General features: G+C 38.3%; 1 protein-coding gene across 16 annotated transcripts in view; it reads right to left on the bottom strand.

The window, feature by feature from the left end:
* The window catches only part of ASPH (aspartate beta-hydroxylase), a 201,194-nt gene that overhangs the window by 52,120 nt on the left and 125,870 nt on the right, over positions 1-23,204 (bottom strand). For all 16 annotated transcript variants that reach the window (XM_075125190.1, XM_075125174.1, XM_075125184.1 and 13 more), the window contains 3 exons: positions 13,744-13,826; positions 7,469-7,555; positions 2,676-2,826 (listed from right to left, as the gene is read on the bottom strand). In XM_075125190.1, coding sequence (XP_074981291.1) covers positions 2,676-2,826; positions 7,469-7,555; positions 13,744-13,826 — 321 coding nt within the window. The remainder of the gene's footprint in view (positions 1-2,675; positions 2,827-7,468; positions 7,556-13,743; positions 13,827-23,204) is intronic.

Genomic DNA, 23,204 nt, shown 5'->3' with positions numbered 1-23,204 from the left:
TTTTGTCCATAATTATATATTTGTAAGTTCAACTTTCACAATAAAGAGATTGCACCACAGTACTTCTATGAGGTGACTTGCAAAATACTATTTCTTTCACCATTTTTACAGTTCAAATATTTGTAGTAAAAAATCATAATATAAAGTGAGCACTGTATACTTTGAATTTTGTGTTGCAATTGAAATCAATATATTTGAAAATGTAGAAAAACATCCAAAATATTTAGTAAATTTCAATTCGTAGTCTATCGTTTAACAGTGCAATTAAAACTGCAATTAATCTCAATTAATTTTTTTTAGTTAATCACATGAGTTAACTATGATTAATTGACAGCCCTAATTTTAAAGTTTATTTTATGCAGTTCAGAGTTTGGGGCAGATGCTTTTCATGACTGTAATGATTAAGCTTCCATTGTTCTGCAATGAAGATAGAATTCTAAGCTAAAGTTATTAGCTGAAAAGTATGACCAACTTACAAAAAAGCATGTAAGAATTCAGATACCATGGTGATGGGCTACTTCATAAAAACCTAGACACAGAAATATACAAGGAAAACTGTACAAGATACCATCTGTATTAGACAATCTAGAAGTAGCCCTAAATTATCCATGAATGTACTGAATACAGTTGTACTCCACCCCAGTGCAAGACCCTATCCATTAAATAAACAAGTGATTTTTGAGTGACAAGGTAGGTGAGGTACTATCTTTTATTGTATCAACTTCTGTTGGTGAAAGACAGCTTTGGTGCTTACACAGCGTTCTTCTTCAGGTATAAGAGTCCCAAAGCTGGCCTCTTTCACCAACAGAAGTTTGGTCCAATAAAATATATTAACTTACCCACCTTGTCTCTCTAAAATCCTGTGGCCAACATGGCTGCAACACCACTAAAGACAAGTGATTTTTTGTCAGCCAACTGATTGGTTGTTTAAGACCGTTTTCATGTCGTGCTTTAACCCATGAGATCTAGCAAACCACACAGCTGAGATACAGAATACCTCACTGGTGGCATAATACTTAACTTTCTGCTTCTTAGAAAGAGTTTCAATAGCAACAAGTGTAAATTATGTTAATAGAACAGTTTAAATAAATAAAACTAAACAAATAAAACTGACAGAAAGCTTGTGAACAATAATAAATATGAGATTTCTTGTCGACAGAATTATACTCACTAATTACAGTCCCTTAACAGTACATTAACAGCTTCAAAATAGATTTTTAAAACCTCAAAATATGCATTAAAAATGACGGTCTGATTTTGAGAAACAGCACTTTCCCAAACATCCAGGGAGGAAGGACAGTCGCTAAAGGCACCAGACTGGGACTCAGGAGAACAACAATAGCAACAACACCTAACTATTGTACAGTGCTTTTCATCAGTAGATCTCAAAGCACTTTACAAAGTGAAGATAAGCATCATTATTCCAATTTTACAGATAGTAAAACTGAGACAAAGAGGTGAAGTGACATACCCAAGGTTGTTCTGTTGCAGGTTCCCTGCATGATCATGTGTAAGCACTTAATCTCTCCTTGCCTCAGTTACACCCTCTGAAAATAAGCCTAGCAAAACTTCCTTCTCCTACCTCTGTCTGTATAGATTGTAAACTTTGAGTCAAGGACTGTCATTCACTATAGGCACATCACCTAGCAAAATGTGGCCCAATTCTTGGCCCTCTAAGCATTACTGTAATCTAAATAAGTGATAACTAACAGCATTTTAGGGGGAGATTTTTCAAAAGTATGTAAGGGACTTGGGTATACAAATCCCATTGAAAATGAATGGAACTGGTCGGTGTTTCTCCTTCCCTTAAGCACATTTGAAAATCTTCCCCATAAATTCTGCACATTTAAGTCATACACATAAGCCATATTTCATAGAATCATAGAATATCAGGGTTGGGAGGGACCTCAGGAGGTCATCTAGTCCAACCCCCTGCTCAAAGCAGGACCAATCCCCAATTAAATCATCCCAGCCAGGGCTTTGTCAAGCCTGACCTTAAAAACTTCTAAGGAAGGAGATTCCACCACCAACCTAGGTAACGCATTCCAGTGTTTCACTACCCTCCTAGTGAAAAAGTTTTTCCTAATATCCAACCTAAACCTCCCCCACTGCAACTTGAGACCATTACTCCTTGTTCTGTCATGAGCTACCACTGAGAACCAGTCTAGATCCATCCTCTTTGGAACCCCCTTTCAGGTAGTTGAAAGCAGCTATCAAATCCTCCTTCATTCTTCCCTTCTGCAGACTAACCAATCCCAGTTCCCTCAGCCTCTCCTCATAAGTCATGTGTTCCAGACCCCTAATCATTTTTGTTGCCCTTCGCTGGACTCTCTCCAATTTATCCACATCCTTCTTGTAGTGTGGGGCCCAAAACTGGACACAATACTCCAGATGAGGCCTCACCAATGTCGAATAGAAGGGGACGATCACGTCCCTCGATCTGCTTGCTATGCCCCTACTTATACATCCCAAAATGCCATTGGCCTTCTTGGCAACAAGGGCACACTGCTGACTCATATCCAGCTTCTCGTCCACTGTCACCCCTAGGTTCTTTTCTGCAGAACTGGTGCCTAGCCATTCGGTCCCTAGTCTGTAGCTGTGCATTGGGTTCTTCCGTCCTAAGTGCAGGACCCTGCACTTATCCTTATTGAACCTTATTGATATTTAAATCTTACCAAGAAATTGCTGCCTGTCTGCTTGTCGTTTCAGGCTCAATTTTACCAGATCAGCAGGGACGTCTGGCAGGCTAGCCACCTCCTCAAACGTATTGATGGCTTTTTGCAGTATTTCATTGCTTCTTATCTTCTCAGCTAAGTCATCCTCACACTAGGTGGAATCACAAAATTGTTATACATAACAAATCATCATATAGTTGGGAGTTTAAAAAAAATTACTTTGGGTAAAGGCAAAACTGTATCATTCCTCATTAATGTGTCAAATTTAACAAGTGTCTTCAAGTGCAGGCAATTTTGGTGTGAGCTTGGAGCAGAACTCTAGTTGCTTGTGCACGCTGGAAAGGTGGATTTATATCCAGCATTCACCTATCCCTTGGAAATATTTGTCATCATATGTATGAGAAAATATACCTGCATATAAGCACAAGGCACTTTGTTCACCTACAGCAGGTTCTTACTTCTGCATTCTCTTCTTGACAGGCATTCGTGTGAATGAGATGAAACAGCATTCTTATATCAGAAGGTGTATCAGCATAGACCATTTGCTAATATATATAGATTTGGAGCCAAATTTTTGGTTCATGTAACTTCACTGAAGTCACTGAGTTTATTCCAACTGAAAATTTGTCATGTTGTATTTTTCAAAGGTAACATGCTAATGCAATGCATCATATCAAATTCTAAAAACTTTGTGGGTGATAATAGTTGAAATCAGAATTTCTGCTTTAAAAAGACAATATGGAAGGAATATGTTTTATACAAATCAGAGCTGTCAGTGGAGAACGCCTAATTTTCTAAATTCTCCAGACGTTGGCTAATGAGAAAGTCAGAGAAGCAGCCGCCCTGGGAGCTGAACGATACCTGAGCTATTGTTAAAGTGATACCATAATTTACCAGGTGCTCAATAATTTTCTGGTAGCTTGTGGCATATAACAATAACAATAAATCTTGTGTTATTTAAAAACAAATTGCTACACCTTATCAGCATGTGAATGAGAAGATTGGTTCTATAAGGCTTGGGAAAACGCTCAGAGCATTGGACCCCATCACTTTCTCCCCTCCACTCCAACCTCACAGCAGCTGCAGCCAGGAGAAGCCTGTGGGGGGGGCGGAGTGGCAGACCGTGACAATTCCCAGACTCTCAGGACTCCTCCCTCAAAGCAGCCAGCACCAGCCATAGCCAAGGTTGCAAGGTAAGGCCTTCTAGATCCCCTTCCTGCCCCTCTGCTGGGTGAGTTCTCTCTCCTCTCCCAATGAGGGGGAAACAGCCAGGAAAGCAACCTTCTCAGCCTTCTGACAGTATGAGAACTCTGGATATTTTCCCCTTTGTTTGCTGTCCTCCCAGCCTCCATTCAGTTCTTCTTCCACCATTGGAACCCTTCTGGACCCCAACCTGCTTCTCCCTGTTCATCGTGCTTTTCACCCTTACCTCTTCCATTTATACCTTGCACTCGTGCACTCTCACTCTTCCCTTTACCTAGTTTTTTCTCTTACCTCGCAAAAATTATTTCCTGTCTCCCCCACTTCATCCTACAGTAGCTGATAAATTCTACTAGGAATGTTCCATGAACCTCATTTTGTTTTTCAAGTTTGAAAGCAGACTTAGATGCATATTGACATGAAGGATGAAATCCTCACTCCTTCGCAGACCATGGCAAAATTCCCATGGACTTCAAGAGAACCAAGATTTCACCGCTAGCATGGAACCTCTCTCCATTGTCTGCATATATTTTGCTCCTGAGTATTCAGTAGTGAAACAGAGCTAGACTGATCTCACATACTTAATTTTAAAAGTGTGGATATTAATTTATATGCTTTCTATGCTCAGTCAAATTAGTAGTGTTCTATGACTCCTTCCGAATGTCTCCTATTTTTATTGTCCTGTGTTTCATTCATGTTTTGCTAATTAGCATGACGAGGTAGGTGCTTTTGTGTGTCACAAGCACTTCAGTAATGGAAACATATGTAGGTCAATCAATCTGGATTCAATGTTTTATCGGCTACACTGGCATTAATTAAAATGTTTCAATCACATTAGTTGCATATTGTTGCTGTCAGTAGTTAATACCTAGCAACTCTTTACCTACAGGGTTTTTTTTAAAGTTTGCAATGTTCAATGAACTTCTTTGTTTATACAATCAATTCAGCACATCATCACTGATTGGCTCAGGCTCACTATTCTGAAAACTGAAATGGGAAAATACCAAGCAACATGGTCACATCGGCCAAACATTTGAGCGGTTTGTCCCAGAGACAAACTCAGAAATCAATAGTTAGGAATAATTTATTTTTTCTTGATGTAATACCCTCTAAGAAACTGGCTTATTTTCTAGGATGCAGGATGGGGAAGGATGTTTATGGAAAAAATATAGTAGGAATGAACAGCTGTCATCGTATAATCTGAGGTAAGATACTAACATATATCAAATCTCAGTGATACATATCACATCACATATCATTTGGAAAGAGCTCTGAGATCTCTGAGGATGAAAGGCACTACATCTATGTAAGATATTACCACTACAATATAGCAATTCTGATATGGTCTCAGCCAGGCCAAGAAATCAACATAGAAATTGCTTGTACTTTTGGGATAATACCATAACAACAACTGCTGTTGCAGAAATCTGGGGAGAGGAACATCCACACCTTTACAATTTTCAGAACAAGAAAAAAAACAAGCCCCATCTATCTATTAGAATCTGGCCAGTTCTTATGTATTGTATGAAGTCAATGGTGCCTTCATAATGCAGGAGTGAGGACACTCTTAGGGTGAAATCCTGGCCTCCTTGAAGTCGCTGGCAAAGCTCCCATCGACTTCAGTGGGAGGAATAATAATAATATTCCTATTATCCTCTGTGGTCCAGGATTTCATCTCTGCTCTTCATTGCAGACCGAGCCCTTAGTTAGTGATAAGAGACAGTGAATATGAGTAGGGTTTTACTGGTTCAAATACCCTGTTAAAAGTAACATTGTCTTATAAATAAAATTATGTTATGGCAGTCCTGGGAATGATCCGTAGTACTTCAGTGCACACCGTGATTGTCCAACTGCTTTCAAAGGTCCCTATCCTCCACTGAAATCAATAGGAGTTCCATCAGTTACTTAAAGCAAAGTTAATGCCCCTGATTACAAATTCTATAGGTAGAATACAAGGCTGCCAAAACCAGAGATGGACGTATAAGAAATTACTTATGCATGCCTGAGAAAAGAGTGCTAATTATGATATTAGAGCCTGATCCTCAGCCCCTTTCAGAATCATACTGCTACACTGAAGTGGTCCAAAGTGATATTAAAACGGTCTTAAAAGGGCAACTGAAGTTCCCAACATTTTGAAGGAAACCTTGGATGTCAAAAAGTCAGCATAGCTGGTTTCATACCCCCTGCTCCCAGTGTAAGGGGTGCTTTGGGGGTGAGGAGAGGCACATGCCAGTGCCAGAACTCTGGACAACCCTCTGCCAGTGGAACAGCTTACAGGGAGTTGTTCCTGTCAGAGTACATTAGAGCAGCCTCTGGCTAGCCCCAGAATAGTAAATAGCAGAAATGGCATTTAACACGAACACTGCTCTCTGCTTCCTGAGCCGTTAGACTTCTGTTCCCATTTACACCTGGACAACTCAGTGGGGTAACAAAATGGCTTTAGCTGCGGGCAAAATTTGGCCCAGTACTTATCTCTCTCTCACACACACAAAAAAATCACTTCGATTGAAGTTGTGCCAAAACTGCTCTCAAAAAAAACTCTTTTTTTTTTTTACAACTGCAGCTTTAATCTAAGTGCAATGGGGATAAGTATTAAAATCACCTTCCTCTCACACTTGTACCAGCTTCATCCAAAGTCCCCACTGAAATGCAGGCTGCTGTTGGTTTCAATTTTAATTCTTCTGTAATGCTTCCACAGACATTTGATACCAGTTGAACCCTCCTCCTGTTGGCCAGCGGACTGCTTCAGCAGCAAGAGAACTACCATTTGAGTGTGGCATTTTGTTAATACTTTATTTAGTGTTATGGAGTCTTGTTCTTTTCTGACTGTTAAGCTCTGTGAGACTGTGAGAATAGTGCTACACACATTTACGGCATTCTATTATACTATGAGGAGTTACTGTTTAAAACGTTTGCAAGCATTAAATTACAGCTCTGTGGAAGGGGTTAATTCATAAAGAAGGGAAATATGAAAAGCACTGTTTAATAAAGAAATCTGTCCTTAACTGAAGCACCATCGCACAAATGGGGCCAAATGTTCTGCTGGTGTAAAAGGGTGTAGCTCCTTTGACGTCAATGGAATTTCATCTGTTTACATGACCAGAGAATTTGGTCCACTGTGTAGCAATGTCTATGCACTAGATTTTTTTTTAGTAGTTGGGACTTTGGTTTTAGCATAACTGTTATTTACCGAGTGAAAATGGATAGTGACTCCAGTTCAAATGCCTCATTAATTGTAGCACAGAGCAACTTCCTTCTACTATGATGGTTTCACTTGGCTTATCTTGATTAATATGAGTTCAAACAGATTTTTATTACACCTGTTCCTGTGATTCCTTCATGCTTTATGAAAATAAAATGATTATTTCTGTTTTGGAGTTACTGTATCAAGGAACTAAATTATTATGAAGTCAGAGCTTGTTTTCCAGTGTCTTTATTTTCAGGGGGAGGATGCTTGAAATAGATAAGCGGGGGTTTTAACTTAAAAACTGGGATCACTGTATAGAATACAGAAAGTCTGTTTTGTACACAGGACTATATTATTAGGTAACCTCTGAATATTATTTTTCCATTTACAACAGTTTCACTGGTACCTGTGCTTTCCCATATCTTGCTCGTGGACTCTGTGGATATTTGCTCACTAATATTTCAAAGGCCTTCACAGCTTCTTCAACTTTTCCCTGAAAGGAAGATATTTATACTAAATATTTTCTGTATCTTGTAGCAAATCACTTACAGAACCCTGAGGGATAAATGGTGTAATATGACTAGTACCACCGATTCCATAAAACAAAGCAGAAAAATATTTCATATGGTTAATTTAGAGGTTTTTCTCTTACACACTATCTGACCAGACTGCCTGCTTATTCCAGAGAAATACATTTTTATGAATACATATAGCTCAACATAATTAGCTGCTTTTGGTTAAAACCAATTGTTTTGCTTGGTCTTACAATGGCTGAAAAAAAACTTAGATGGATTAAAATTGTACTGTAAAATACTAGACACTAAGGCAAATCACATTACACCTTAAAAAGTAAATTTGGTCAGAAGCAGTTAATCAAGGAATTTAAAATGCAGTACTAGAAATAGCTGACTGTAGCTAGAATTTTCACTTCAGTAGAGCTGAGTTGACCAAGGTTTTGCCTTGCCCAAGTAATCTAGGCTTTTTTGCAATGGGCAACTTCAATGACCACATAGACAATAGCCCCTCTTGGTTGACTATATATAATGATTGACACGACAACTATGATCCAGTCCCACGTGATCTAGTTTTAAGGATTATGATTACAAGAATAAGAATTACTGCTGTATTATGAGCTGAACATCACCGTCTCTCATTTGAAGTGATGTCTCACTTCTGCTCCTGTTAGGGAATGAACATATTTCATTGGTATACCCAGAGAGATGGATCCAACCCAAAGTGGTTTCAGACATAAATAAGAAATGTATATACCATACATCCAGTAAACAAGTCTGTTGATTATTTAGTGTGATATACTAACCCTTAACCCTTCACAGAAGACAAGGTGGCAGCTTCACCCAAAAGAGCAGTCATTAGGCTGGTACTCATGAATCCATCTCCTGATGTTGAGAATCTTGCTAACTGTCGCCCTGTCTCTAACCTGCATCTTTACATAAGTTCATTGAGAAGACAATGACAATGGAACTTTGGGATCATTTGGAGTCTTCAGATTCAATTGCTTCCTCTACACTGAATCTGGGTATGGGACGGAGTCCACAGAAGTTTTGCTGGCTGGAAACTTCTTCCCAAAAATGGACAGCGATCAGATGTTCAGGCGGATTCTTTTATATCAGCAGCCTTTGATGTGATTGACTCAACTTTGGCCCTGGCACAGATGGATAGGATTGTACTTGAGTATTCCAATTTCTCTCCTTCTTGGCGGGTAAGCGGAGGGGGAGAGAAGCTGGGGCACTTCAATTTGGGTGACATATACTGGAAGTCTCATGCTGACAGCACTGAAGTCTACCTGGAATTTCTAAATATTATAATTTCCTAACTCAAAAAGTGTTGCAGCAGAATACAGGGAAATTCTATATTAGACCCTGTCTAATAAAGAGGAACCGATCACAGAACTAAAAATTAATGGTAACTTGGGTACAAGTGATCATGACTTGACCACGTTTATAATGTGCAAACAGAATAAAGTCCAGACCAGTTATATATACTGGCGCTTTAAAAGGGTCAATTTCATAAAGCTGAAAACAATTATGAGCCAAATCAGCTGTGAGGAAGAATTTAATCAGAAAAAATTGAATAATTGGGAATTGTTTAAGAACATTTATTAGATGCCTCAAAAGCCACAATCCCACATTTCAGGAAAAAGGTCATATTGGTTAAAAAAATGGCCTGGTTTAGGGGGGAGAGTGAAAGCATCTATAAAAAATGATTTATATTTATATCTATATCTATATATATAACCAATGGAAAAAAGGGGAAATTGAAAGTAATGAACATAAATCAGAAGCCAGGAACTGTAGAAAAGTGATAAGGGAAGCAAAGGGACTCAAGGAAAAATCTATGGCCAACAGAGTTAAGAACAATAAGGAGAAGTTTTTTAAGTATATTAGTAACAAAAATAATCTTAACAATGGTATTGGCCCATTACTAGATGGAAATAGTACAACAATAATAATGCAGAAGAGAAAGAAAGAAATATTTCTGTTTTGTAATTGGGGGAAAAACAGAAGTTATGTGATCTGTAGTAATGTAGCAATATAATATGATAACACTTTCTGTTCCACTAGTATCACAGGAGGTTGTTAAACAGCAGCTATTAAAGTTAGCAATTTTTAAATCAGCAGGTCCAGATAACTTGCATCCAAGAGTTTTAAAGAGCTGGCTGAGGAGCTCATTAGATCAATAATGGTGATTTTCAACAAGTCTTGGAATGCCAGGGAAGTTCCAGAAGACTGGAGGAAAGCTAATGTTGTGCCAATATTCAAAAAGGGTAAACACGTCTATAATTACCGGGTTATCCTATCTGACATCCATACTGGGCAATATACTGGATGATATGGAACTCTATTAATAAAGAATTAAAGGAGGTTAATATAATTAATGCCAATCAAAATTTTTATGAGATTACAAGTTTGGTTGATAAAAGTAATTGTGTTGATATAATATAGTTAGACTCCTGTAAGGTATTTGAGTTGGTACCACATGACATTTTGATTAAAAAACTAGAAAGATATAAAATTAACATGGCACACATTAAATGGATTAAAACTTGGCTAACTGATAGGTTTCTAATGTAATTGTAAATGGAGAATCATCATACAACAAGTGTGTTTTTAGTAATCATGCTCCAATTATATTTATCACAGACACTGGTTGCGCATCATTAAAATCTCCTAGGTGGACTCTGCTACTAAAAGATGCAAAGTTTTGTTCTGCAGTTGATACAGTCATTTCTGAAGTCATACAAGAAAGAAGCTCCCTCAGACACCATCTTCTGGGAAGCTCTGAACGCTACTGTAAGGGGTGAATGCATAAAGTATGCCTCTGAAAGGAGAGAGAAACACTCAAGTTACTAGACTTTCTGGACAAGGAAATAGAATCATAGAATATCAGGGTTGGAAGGGACCCCTGAAGGTCATCTAGTCCAACCCCCTGATCGAAGAAGGACCAATTCCCAGTTAAATCATCCCAGCCAGGGCTTTGTCAAGCCTGACCTTAAAAACCTCTAAGGAAGGAGATTCTACCACCTCCCTAGGTAACGCATTCCAGTCTTTCACCACCCTCTTAGTGAAAAAGTTTTTCCTAATATCCAATCTAAACCTCCCCCACTGCAACTTGAGACCATTACTCCTCGTTCTGTCATCTGCTACCATTGAGAACAGTCTAGAGCCATCCTCTTTGGAACCCCCTTTCAGGTAGTTGAAAGCAGCTATCAAATCCCCCCTCATTCTTCTCTTCTGCAGGCTAAACAATCCCAGCTCCCTCAGCCTCTCCTCATAAGTCATGTGTTCTAGACCCCTAAACATTTTTGTTGCCCTTCGCTGGACTCTCTCCAATTTATCCACATCCTTTTTGCAGTGTGGGGCCCAAAACTGGACACAGTACTCCAGATGAATTGCTGAGAAAGTATAAGATTGACCCAAATAATGAAAACCTTCCATGTTCTCTAATCAATGACAAATATAAATATAATGAATGCTTATCCAGCATTCATTGAATTTTCACTCAACAGGGTCAAATAAAGATATTATGAATAGGGAAATAAAACAAGTCAACTATTTGCCAGAAGACTTAGATTGGATCTAGCCAACAATATTTCTTCCTTATTACAAGAGGACAGGAATGCCATCTTTGAACCGATAGATATAAATAATCATATTAAGCAATTCTAACAAGCTTTAAATCAGACATCCTCATCAATCCCCTCTTTATTGAATGCAGTTGATATTTTTGGAAAGATCTCTGGTTTTTGCATTAACTGGAATAAATCACAAGCAATGGATCTATCCAAGAGAACAGATCTTTCTCAGTTTCAGCATTTTCCATTTGAAAAATGCAAGGAAATAACTTATTTAGGCGTTAAGATTTATCCTAATCACCCCAAAGTTGTTTCTATAAATATGGCCTATGTATTAAAAGAAATTTCCAAGAATGTAGAGATGTGGTGTCTCCTCCCTCTGTCCTTACTGCAGAGGAATAGAAATAGCCAAAATGAATATCTGCACTAGACAGACTTATATCATTCGCTTATTGCCTTTCAAGGTCTCTCCTTTGCTTGAAAAAATAGGCTTTTCATGCAATTTATATAAAATAACTTTGCTTGCCACTCTCTTAAAAAATCCTAGGCAACTGGATGGATTATCTACCATTCCAAATGCATCCTACTGGAAGGTGGATGCCCTCTAGTAGCTCTGTATACACACTGGCCTGGTTTTAGACTGAAAAAAGCATAGCTATGCCATTTGGTTCCCTTTCTTATTTTATATCCTTAAGAGACTACCCACACACTTAAGGAAAAATCCAATCTTTGCATCTCCATGGAGCCTCCTGCACCATGTTGATTACAGTATCTCATCTTACTAATTCTCCTCTTGTACCACTATAGAATAGCCCAGGCCTCAGGATCAAAGCCAGCTCTACGCTTAAAACAATTTGAAGAGAAAAAAGATTAACAATAATGAAAGATATAATACAAGACAATAGACTGGCCTTCTTCAATTATATATGCAATATCGGCTACCGCAGTCTCACAGTTCCTTCTTTCAGCAGCTATGCTCAAGGATTCATGCAAGGATGGGGGACAATAGGTCTCTTTCAACTCTCACCTCTAGGAACATGTTAAGAAATTTGGAAACAAAAGCCACTTTGTAGGAATTACTTATAGGTGGCTATTACCTCTCAATCTCAGTCTCGGAGTAAAACAGGGGAAAAAACTTAGCCTTATTGTCACAACAGAAAACTGGGAGGATATCTGGCTTAACATGAAGGATACTTCAAGTTCTTTATACTTGTGATTCTTCTAGACAAGATATTAAACAGGTATTATAGGACTCCAGAATGTGTAAAGCTAGATTGTTGAAGATGCAAACAGCCCCATGCCAACCTTTAACACATCCTCTATACCTGTCAAAAATGCATGTGTTCTTCAACCCCATATTCAGTGCTCTCTCAAATTTTTAAGTGTTGCTATTTTTCATTCTCTAAGCTTGTGTATTGGAGAGGTGCTGGATTGGTATTACCAGTTAACATTAAGAAATGGATTGCAGCAGTGTCCAAAAGAGTTATCTCAGAAAATAGAAATCTGCAATTCCTCCCTCCTACACAGACTGGCTTAGTGAGCTCTTTACTATTGCATTAATGGAAAAAAATGACATGGTCTAATAGCAATACTTGGGGGGAAAAATAAGGCTATCTGGTTACACATCAAACTATTGCATATTTTTGCAGTTTAGGATATATTAGTCCCCAATACTCATAGCTTATGTTCTCACTTATATATCTACTTAGTCATTTTTACATTTGATGCCCTGCATGACCAATATAGTTTATGGGTGTTTGTTATGTGTGTGTGTGGGGGGGGAGGGGGTGTGTATGTGTGTGTGGGGGGGTGTTGGTTGTTTGGTTTTAGTTTGTTTTTTTCCCCAGGTTTTACAAATAATGAACACTGAAATTTGTTATTCATACGGTATTTCCATCTTGTGCATATATTTATATCTCTCCTGTTTTGCTGGGCATTTATATTAACAAGCTGTAGTATTATCAGTCCTTATATGATCCTTTTTATTTGAAGAATTTGCTATCTCCTTAATCACTTTAAAGACAGTTGAGCTCAGCTGGTGTGCTTTTGTTGCAGTGATTCAATTTGAACATGTGAGTAGAGAGGTTGGAGCTTTGTGTACCCATTAGTAAGACAGAGCCAGAATTTATTGATGTTCAGGACGATTTGTAAAAACTAGTCTGTTCACTCAGGTTTCTGCCTGAAGAGATAGAGGAGTATATTTATTTTTACAGGTGGATATAGAATGTCCATATATCCATTGACCAGGGCCTGATAATTTTTTAAAATAAATATTTTGTATATGCACTTAGAGACAAAGATGTGAACATTTAAAAAAAATACAAAATTCAGTAAGTGGTTAAGATGTAAATTTTATAAAACACTGTGAGTGCCTATGACAGATATGAAAGAACATACATTATGACCCGAAAGGATGAAAGGTGATGACCAAGCTAAAATGAACATTGAAGTACAATCACAAATGTGTGCTGAATGCCTGGTTAGAGAAAAACAGAAACAAATATAAAATTCATTATCCCTATTATCTTGATGCCTGTTTGTTTGTAGCCATAGTTCACCGCACCAGGAGAAACAGAATTCAAACCTACCTTTTTACGTAGCTTTTCTGCAGCATTCAGTTCAGCTTTAATGGTCTTATCAAACTTGTTTAAGAGTTTTGGTTTCTTCTTAGCTAGAAGAGTTTAAAAAAAAAAAAACCAAAAACTACTATGACTTTCCCTGAATATTCACAAGTATATGTTTGGACGTTTCCTTTAACCACAGCATGATAAGGTAGTTTCAGAATACACCAGAAAAAAATAGGCAACCACTCATTATGCCTGCAAAAAACTATATATTCATATGAAAGCCAGTATTTATGCACTTAAATTGAATAACGGTTCACTTAAATGGACTTTTGGGAATAAAATTATCCATTTTGAATGTACAAACGTCTTTTCTGACTGGATACAGTCTAAATAATTAGTACAACAAGAAATACAAACTGGAAATAACATATACTCTACAAAAACTTAATTTTCCCATACCAAAATTATATTTCACCGGGATTTGAATCCAATCGTGTTTTAAAGATTTCTTGTGATGCAGAATCCATCTCAACCCAGTGAATCACCCTCACTGTTAGAGACTTGAACTGTATTTAGAGTTTGAATTTATCTAGCTTCACCTTCTATCTATGGGATCTTATTATGCATTTGTCTGTTAGGTTAAAGACTTCTCTACTAGCAGAAATTTTCTCTCAATGATCAAGTTACCTCTTAACCTACTCATTATTAAACTAAATATTCATAAAATGGTCTGAAACAGGGAGCGAATAGTGAGGTGGCAAAGTTTGCAGACAATACAAAATTACTCAAAACAGTTAAGTCCAAAGCTGATTACAAAGAGTTACAAAGTTACAAAATTGGGTGACTGGGAGACAAAATGGCAGATGAAATTCAATGTTGATAAGAGCAAAGTAACACACACTGGAAAAATAATCCCAACTATGCATACAAAACAGATGACATCTAAATTAGCTGTTACCACTTGAGAAAGAGATCTTGGAGTCATCATGGATAGTTCTCTAAAAACATCTTCTCAATGTGCAATGGCAGTCAAAAAAGCTAACTGTGTTAGGAAACCTTAGGAAAGGTATAGATAATAAGAGAGTGGCATGATATGCCCACACCTTTAACACTACATGCTGTTCTGGTTGTCCCATTCAGAAAATGTATATTAGAATTGGAAAAAGTGCAAAGAAGGTTAACAAAATGATTGGGGTATGGAACAGCTTCCATATGAGGAGAAACTAAAGAGACTCCGACTGTTTAGCTTAGAAAAGAGATGATTAAGGGTATATGATAGAGGTCTGTAAAATCATGAATGGTGTTGGGAAAATGAATAGGAATTTTTTTTAATCCCTTCATATAACACCCAATGAAATTAATAGGCAGCAGGTTTAAAACTCACATACGGAAGTACTTCTTCACACAATACACAGTCAACCTGTGGAACTCATTGTCAAATGATGTTGTGAAGGCCAAAAAGTATAACTGAGTTCAAAAAAGAATTAGATAAGTCCATGGAGGATAGAGCTATCAATGATTATTAGTCATGATGGTCAGGAATGCAACTTCATGTTCTTATGTAATTAAATAAATTGAGTTTCTTTACTCTCTCACAGTTAACATGTTTTCCATCATTTGAACCATTACTGTAGCTCTCTTCTGAACCTTTTGAAATATCCTTTTAGAAGTGTGCACATCAGGACTGGATGTGGTATTTATCCCATTAATGGTCTCACTAATTTTGTATTCAGAGGTAATACTGCCTCCCTGCTCCTAATGATGACCTCTTTATATGGAATAGCATTAGTCCTCCTAATCACAGCATCACACTGTGAGCTCATGTTCAGTTAGTTATCCACCACGACCCTGAATCTTTCCCAGAGTCACAGCTTTCCAGGACAGTCATCTATCTTATTTTCTTTATTCCTAAAAAAATCTTCTATTTGGTTGTATTAAACGTGAGCGCACACACAAAATTACTGATGTGTACAAGATAAAGCAGCAGATAACTGCTTTTCTCCAAGTTTATTATGGATTATGTATAAACAATCTTTGCTCTTACATTTCATTTAACACAAATATCTTCCCTGACACAAAACCTACTAGTTGTCCATGCTTTTATTTAAATTATAATTATCTACATGTTTTTTTATTTAAATTAGATTGAATTATTTCTTTGTTTCTCTCGGGACAAAAAGCCATTAATAAAATGAGAGGAAACAGAAATATTACATTTCTGTGTCTGAGTTCAGAACAGCAACAGTCTTTTTGATTAATACTACATGTAAATGGCACGCTGTCGCCATGTCAGAGCACCCACTCCTGGCATGGAGTGGCCCTGCTGGCCCCTCAGCCTCTGTTCTTCCTTCTCAGAGGTCCTCAGGAATACTTCTCCAACATTATCTTAGGCTAATAAACACCCACATCACACAGTAATTTATTAAAATGGACACCTCAAATGACAAAATAAAGTTCAATACTATAACTCAAAAGGTTCAGGCTCCACCATCTTTCATGACTCCAGGATCTTTGTTTGTCTCAGCTGTCCCTCAGACTGGAGGGCCAGAGTCCCTTACTAGAGTTCAGAAGCTCAAATGAAACAATACAACAAACAATAAAAGAAAAGGAGTACTTGTGGCACCTTAGTGACTAACCAATTTATTTGAGCATAAGCTTTCGTGAGCTACAATTGGTTAGTCTCTAAGGTGCTACAAGTACTCCTTTTCTTTCTGCAAATACAGACTAACATGGCTGTTACTCTGAAACAACAAACAATGTCCATCCACCCAGGGCTTAACAAAACTCTGAAGACACTCCTGGGTCTTTCCCAGCTCCCTGCCCCTTGTATGTGACCACAGGGCACTCCCCTGGGCCTCCCTTTTGTTCCCGAGTCTTCTCCTGCTATGCAGGCCTCCCAGCTTCTGGCCTGTCTCCCTATTCCCAGGCAGCACTTGCAATGAGAGCCCAGAGTCTGCTCTCTCTCGCTCTCTACCAACATCAAATCTATGCTCCAATGACCGTTTTATTATTTATAAAAAGTGGATCAGCTTCAAGAGGACAGATTGAGAAAGATCCACATCAGAATATCCCATAGTCCAGTGGTTAAGGCACTTTCCTGCAAAGTGAGACACCATGTTCCAATCCCTTCTCCACATTAGGCAGAGGGGGAATCTGATCCCAATCCTCCCACATCCCTGGCAAGGTTCCCAATGATGGGGCTAAGGAGGCAGCTGCCTCCTCCCAGCTGTTTTGCTTTTGTCAAAATAACCAAAATCAAAATGAACATTTTCAAGTTGGGTTGAAACAAAACATTCTATTTAGACATTTCTGAAACATGTTGATATTTTTAGTTCAGTTGTAACCATTTAGTGAACTTAAAACAAATTTGTGAATAGTTTGGGTCGACCAAATCTGCATTTTTTTGGTGAATACGCCATTAACCAAAAATATTTTGTCCACTTCTAGTCCTGACCACTTTTGGTCATTAAAGATTCTTTGGCACTTTTGGTATAACACTCTTGTGTCTTGGCCAAATTTTAATTCTAGTAATTACAGTTTCCAGATCTCAGTTCCTCCTGAAGTTTCAAATGGAGAGAGTATTCTTTTATAGTTTCTTTATAAACTGTTGTGTAGCATTGCTGTGAACTGTTAAACAAATGCCAAATTTCGTTTCAGAGATGGTGATATTTAAACGTTGTGTAAAGTATCCCTTACCCTTCTTACAGGGCTGCTGTGAAACTTTCAGTATAGGAAGCGCTTTGGGATGCTTAGATGAAAAATACTATAGAAGCACAAATTTATCATCATCATTATTTTAGCCCTATTGATCCCTGATACAACACAGTGACTAACTGGATTTCAAAAACTGCTTTGTAAGATGGGGGAAAGCTATACAAAATCTAAAAAGATTTTGCTCCTACTTAGTATTTACTAACAAATAGGATGGAGAATAAAATTCAAAAGAATCTCACCTCATTAACAGATTGTTTTTGCTTTCCTAACCATTTTATTGTCTCTTTGTATCTCATCCTTTGAAAGTCAGCATTTGTAGATGAGTACAGAAGAAAGTACTTCAAGAAGGCAATGATGATTAAATTGATCCTATGAGTGTTTTACATAATATGGAAACAGCCACTCTCAAATTGCACTATCCAAATGCACAGTGCAATATGAACTATGCTAGTGAATAGGGGGATATTTTGAGTGAAAAATGCAATGCTTTTTAACACAGATAACAGTATGAATTACATTTCATTTCCCCATGGAAGATTTAATAGATCTTCATTTTACTTTGTGGCCTAAGCTGATATTCTGTTTTACTATGTCTCTCTTTTGTATTGATCTATGACAGGAGAGGAACAGGTTTGGTGTATTTTCATATGTAAAGTAAAGTAGTGTTTTAGCAATGATAAAGTCTTGATTGAAACATTCATGTATTTTGAACCCAACAGAACCAGTACAATTGTTATTCCCTATCAGATTGGTCGACCATCCAGCCCAGTATCCTGCCTCCAGCAGTGAGCAGCACCATATGTTATAGAGATGGTGGCAGAAACCTAGTAAAGAACAATTATGAAAAACGGGGCCATAAGACATCTGTCCATCAGCTAGTGATTAATAGAGGCCCTGAAGCAAGAAAGTTTATATCCTTTTCCTCCTTCCTACCCATCTAATGTATCTTTGGATTGTCTCATGAGCCGTATAGTCATGATTGCTCCCAAAACAGTTGAGAATGCTTGAATGCACAGAATTAGTGTGTGTTTTACAGGATAGAATTTTCAAAGGCTTTCTCCACTTCTAGCCTTATGGTAGCATCTCAAGACCCCAACTGAGATTAAAACCATGGTGTTAAATACTGTAATACACCTGGAAAGAGACATCCCCTGCCACAAAGAACTTACAATCTAAACTCTCAAAGGATTGTAAAGGAAGAAGAGCCACAAAGATCAAGTGAATTGCCCAATTCAGCAAGCCAGTGCGTGAACCACAAACAGAAATCAGGTCTTCTGATTCCAAATGGATCATGCTGCCTCTCTTTATCTTCAGGATTAAACCTGCTAATCAGAAAGCTTTATGGCAAATGAACAACCAAAAGATATGCCTTGAGCTCAGTACTTTCATGACAGAGTTCTTTTGGTGAGAAAACCCGTTAGACTTTATTATTAATTATTATTATTGATTCCAAATATATGACTTGATTTTAAATACTACTGTACTTTTTTATGGAGTTATTTTTGGTATTCAGCCAAATTTAACAAAGTTCTTCACACTGGAACTCTGTATATAGAAAAACTTTACACATTTGTGACTTCTCAGAATTGAATTCTCAGTTCTTAACGCATGAATCAGGATCTAAGTGAAAGACTAGCTAACTGCAGAGAAGCTGACTACCATAAGATACGAAGGACAGTTACATGGTCTCGTGGCTAGGGTATCTGTTAACATATACAGGAGCTATTTAGTATTTTGGGTCTCGTCCTTCTCAATTCTGTTGAGGATGGGAATGGTTAGTTTTCTTGGGGGAAAAGGGCAGACTGCCCCACACAGGGAATATATCCCATTGAGTTGAGGACAGTGATGTTCACATAGATATGAGAAGGGAGGGAGATATCAGGCATATAGCAAACAACGGCACAGAAGTGATAGTGAGAAAAAAAAAACAGCACTGTAAATTGGATAGATATGATATACTGAGTCTCTTTCTCAGTTATTTTTTCCACTGCATGCATCCAATGAAGTGAGCTGTAGCTCACGAAAGCTTATGCCCAAATAAATTTGTTAGTCTCTAAGGCACCACAAGTACTTCTGTTCTTTTCTCAGGTTGGAAGAACCTTTCCTCTGTTTCAATCAAAATAATATCATTTTGATCCCCCTTAAAATTACACATCAACTCTATACCAGCAGGAGGCCAATATGCAAAGCTGAAAACGAACTGTTAACATAAATATTATTCAGCTGTGAGGCACTAACTAATACGACACAGTAAACATTACATAAAAGGGCAATCATTTTCATCTGCCCGTTTTACTGAGATGCTGTAGGGTTCATCTGGGAGCTTTCAATGCAACCATCAAGTATTCCAGTATATCAAATGTAGCCTGTAGTCTTCCTGCAGGGGTATTTTAATAAATTATACATAACTTCCTTCTAGTGTTATAATCCTTTAACAGATGAGGTCACATCTGTTAAATTAGACATTACAGAGAAGCTAACAAATCTGGTTTCGGGGTGGGGAGGCGGGAGAACGTCCCTAAATAAATGCAGAGTGATATGACCACTTAGGAGATTTACATTTCATCTCTGCTCAGATACTAAAATAATAATTATGTATTTATATATCACGCTTTGGTCTTGCAAGAATGGTATGAGGTGTGTTTAATTACAATCCTGGATATAGGAACAGGTTTGTTACTCAATGGCACAGAACTACTAAGATTTGGTGACATAAAACAATCTCCATTGTCTCTCACAATTCCATTTCCATTGTTAAACAATGGGTAGGGCCCTACCAATTTCATGGTCAGAAGATTTTAAAAATAGTCAATTTTATGGTTTCAGATGTTTACATTTGAAATTTCACAGTGTTGTAACAGTGGGGGTCACAACCCAAAAGGAAGTCGTGGGTAGAGGCTGCAAGGTTATTGTAGGGAGGGTTGTGTTACTCCTACCTTTTTATATGAAGAAACATTGTATCGTTTGGGTTTTAACAGATTGCAAGTTACTTTTAATGGGCCTTTTATGCACAAGATTCATCAACTATTTATAATATAGGCACTTTTTACTGATCACATCTATTGGAAAGTTAAATTAAAGGGCAAGATACTAGTATCACAATAAAGCAGGATCAGGAGAAGTATATTTTGTCCTTATGGGACACATTATTTTATCCCTTGACTTAAAAGTTCCTGTATAAACTTTTGCTCCCAAGAGAGGACATCAGAAGAACATCATCAACAATCCTAGAATAGTTACAGTTAATTTTAACGGATTTTAAAGTATTTTATTTTTCATACATTCATATTTTCCCACTCTTGTACTCTTTAAATTTTGGGAACAGAAATTTTGCAATACTGTAGTTTTACTCTGACACAGATGTGCACAAATGCTCACTTGGCTGGCTAGGGTGTGGCTTTGATGGACAAGGAGTAGTGCATATACCTTTTAGGGCCATAAGGAAGAGATCTCAATTGGGAGCATGTCCTGCCTACTGCTTCTGCCATTAGGTGGTTTGGGTGGTGTTGGGGGCTCATTTGCTAGTGGTAGAGTGTTAGGGAGTTTGGTAGAGTTTGTGAACTCCTTGTTTCTGCCCCATCCTTAAACTAGTTGCTGGATCCCTGGTGAAGCTGGGGAGTAGGCGGAGCTCCAGGTTTGGGGTCTGGAAAGGATTTTTTCCCATATTGGAAATTGGAAAACAACTGTGTGGGTTTTTTCACCTTCCATCTGGCATTCTGGAAGTCTGGTTTTGGGGGGTGAGGGGGAGGGTGTTAAATTTCCATTGTCACAACTTTGGCAGGTTGCCAAAGTAGTTGGTGGATTAGAAATGGTCTAATGAGTTCTCTGTAATGGTCTAAGGAGTTCTCTGTTTGGACATTGGTCCTGAGCACAACAAGGCATGGTGAAGGGCTATACCTCTATATCTCAAAGCTTGTAGGTCCCCTCCCCTCATCTCCCCTATACCTGGTGTGGCGGAGAGGAGCTGGTTGGGGGTCTGACTTCTAGTCAGGATATGTTGGCAGGCCTCAGGGTAGAGAGGGGGCATGGCCTTCAGACCCACCCTCTGGTTTATAATCCACTCAGGCCATTTGTGTCCATTGAGAACCACACTGGAAGAAGGCTACTGGACAGTCTGGGGTAGTTATCCCAGTTAGGGAACAGTTTTGGATAACGTTGTGGCCTCTTTATTTGCCATATTATGGTGTCTGTGTCTCATTGCTTCCACATCCACAGCAACACACATGGATAGAAGTGGAGGCTGTGGCTTTATAAACCAAATCCAAAATAAAAGAACTAGCCTCAAATTAGCACTAGCAGTCAAGTGCAGGTTCCAGATCTGTCCAGCCAGGGCAACCCCCAACAACAGCTACCCTGAGGCCTCCCCTTCCCTACTCCATTAACTCCCCCTCATCTCTGTCCCACACGGCATGAACTGACCCCACTAGCCATGGGAAAAAATACAGGTACAGCCAAAGCTGTGAGTAACATGAAAACAATAAGACCTAACCCCCACATCAGGCCTCCCAACTGCTGTGAGGAAGGCAAACAAAATCCACACTGCACTTCGCCGGTTCTCCAGTGAGGGGGAAAAAACCTTTCCTTGAGCCAAGAGATGACTGGCTCTGCTCACATCATAACTGGAAACCCAGTGATAACATGCATCACACAAACCAGATAAAGGAGGGAGCGGGAGCTTCTGGACACCAAGTAAACATTGAGCCCAGGAGGAGCTCTGAAAGACAGGGAGAGCTCATCAGTTTATACCACACACTTCAGATCTCCCAATGGGCCACCAAGGCAAGGAGGGATCTATCCACCCTGATAGCCTCACTGCACCAGTGAGGGCGGGGCCTGTGCTCACACACCCAGCCAAGAGCCAAGGACTGTTTATCTGGTCCAGTCTACCTTCCCATCTCTTGTGCCCAAAATGGAGGAGACCTTTAGCTGTTGTCCTTTCAAGAGGCTTTTACTGCCCTATTATATGGTTTTGTACAGAGAATCACTATTTTACTTGTAAAAATTTATAGTTGTTGTTTCTGATTTGCTTGGGTGTTTTCACAGAAGAAAAGGGGGGGGGGACAAAACAAAAACAGCAAACTCAAAAATGAATGGTTGTACAGAACACAGAAAACAACCACAATTATCATTCCTGGTAGCTGGTTTAATTAACGTTGTCAAGTTAAATTGAAATCGTTAACTACCTACACAATGAGATCAACTTGGAAGATGCAGCTCACAACACTGTGCTTTATTATTATTATTATAAATCTGAACATTTAGACAGACTAATGTAAGTTAGTAGCGGGGAGATTTCTGATGAATGGCGTGTAAAATTATATCATAAGTCTAGCAAGGATACAGACTAGATAATCATTTTAAATGTTTTATTTTCCCTAATAGCTCAGTCTCATTTTATAATCACAATTAGGCACTGTGAGGTAAACATTGCTGTGCTGTTGTCAGATTTCTCAGGGGTAAAAGACAATCTGCCTTTGGCTTCACTCCTCAGACCTGTGGAATGCAATTAATGGCAAACAAAGCATATCCTGCCATACCTTATTCCTTAGATCATTCCAATGACTGCCTGAAAATACCATGATAAAAATATTACAGTCAAATATAAGCAAAGTTCATGATCAAATGAATAAGTTTTATAAGAACAGGTCAGTGATCTTTGCTAGCTTTCAAGTCAAATTTCAGAGAAGCACAGAAATCAAAGATAGTACCTGACCATCATATTTACAAACCTCAACCTCTTAAGTAATGATCATCAGCTAAAGGCACCA

The sequence above is a fragment of the Caretta caretta genome, chromosome 2 (genome assembly GCF_965140235.1).
Source record: "Caretta caretta isolate rCarCar2 chromosome 2, rCarCar1.hap1, whole genome shotgun sequence".
Classification (NCBI taxonomy): domain Eukaryota; kingdom Metazoa; phylum Chordata; order Testudines; family Cheloniidae; genus Caretta; species Caretta caretta.
Note: the sequence above shows the minus strand (reverse complement) of the source record. Positions and strands in the feature narration are given on the sequence as shown.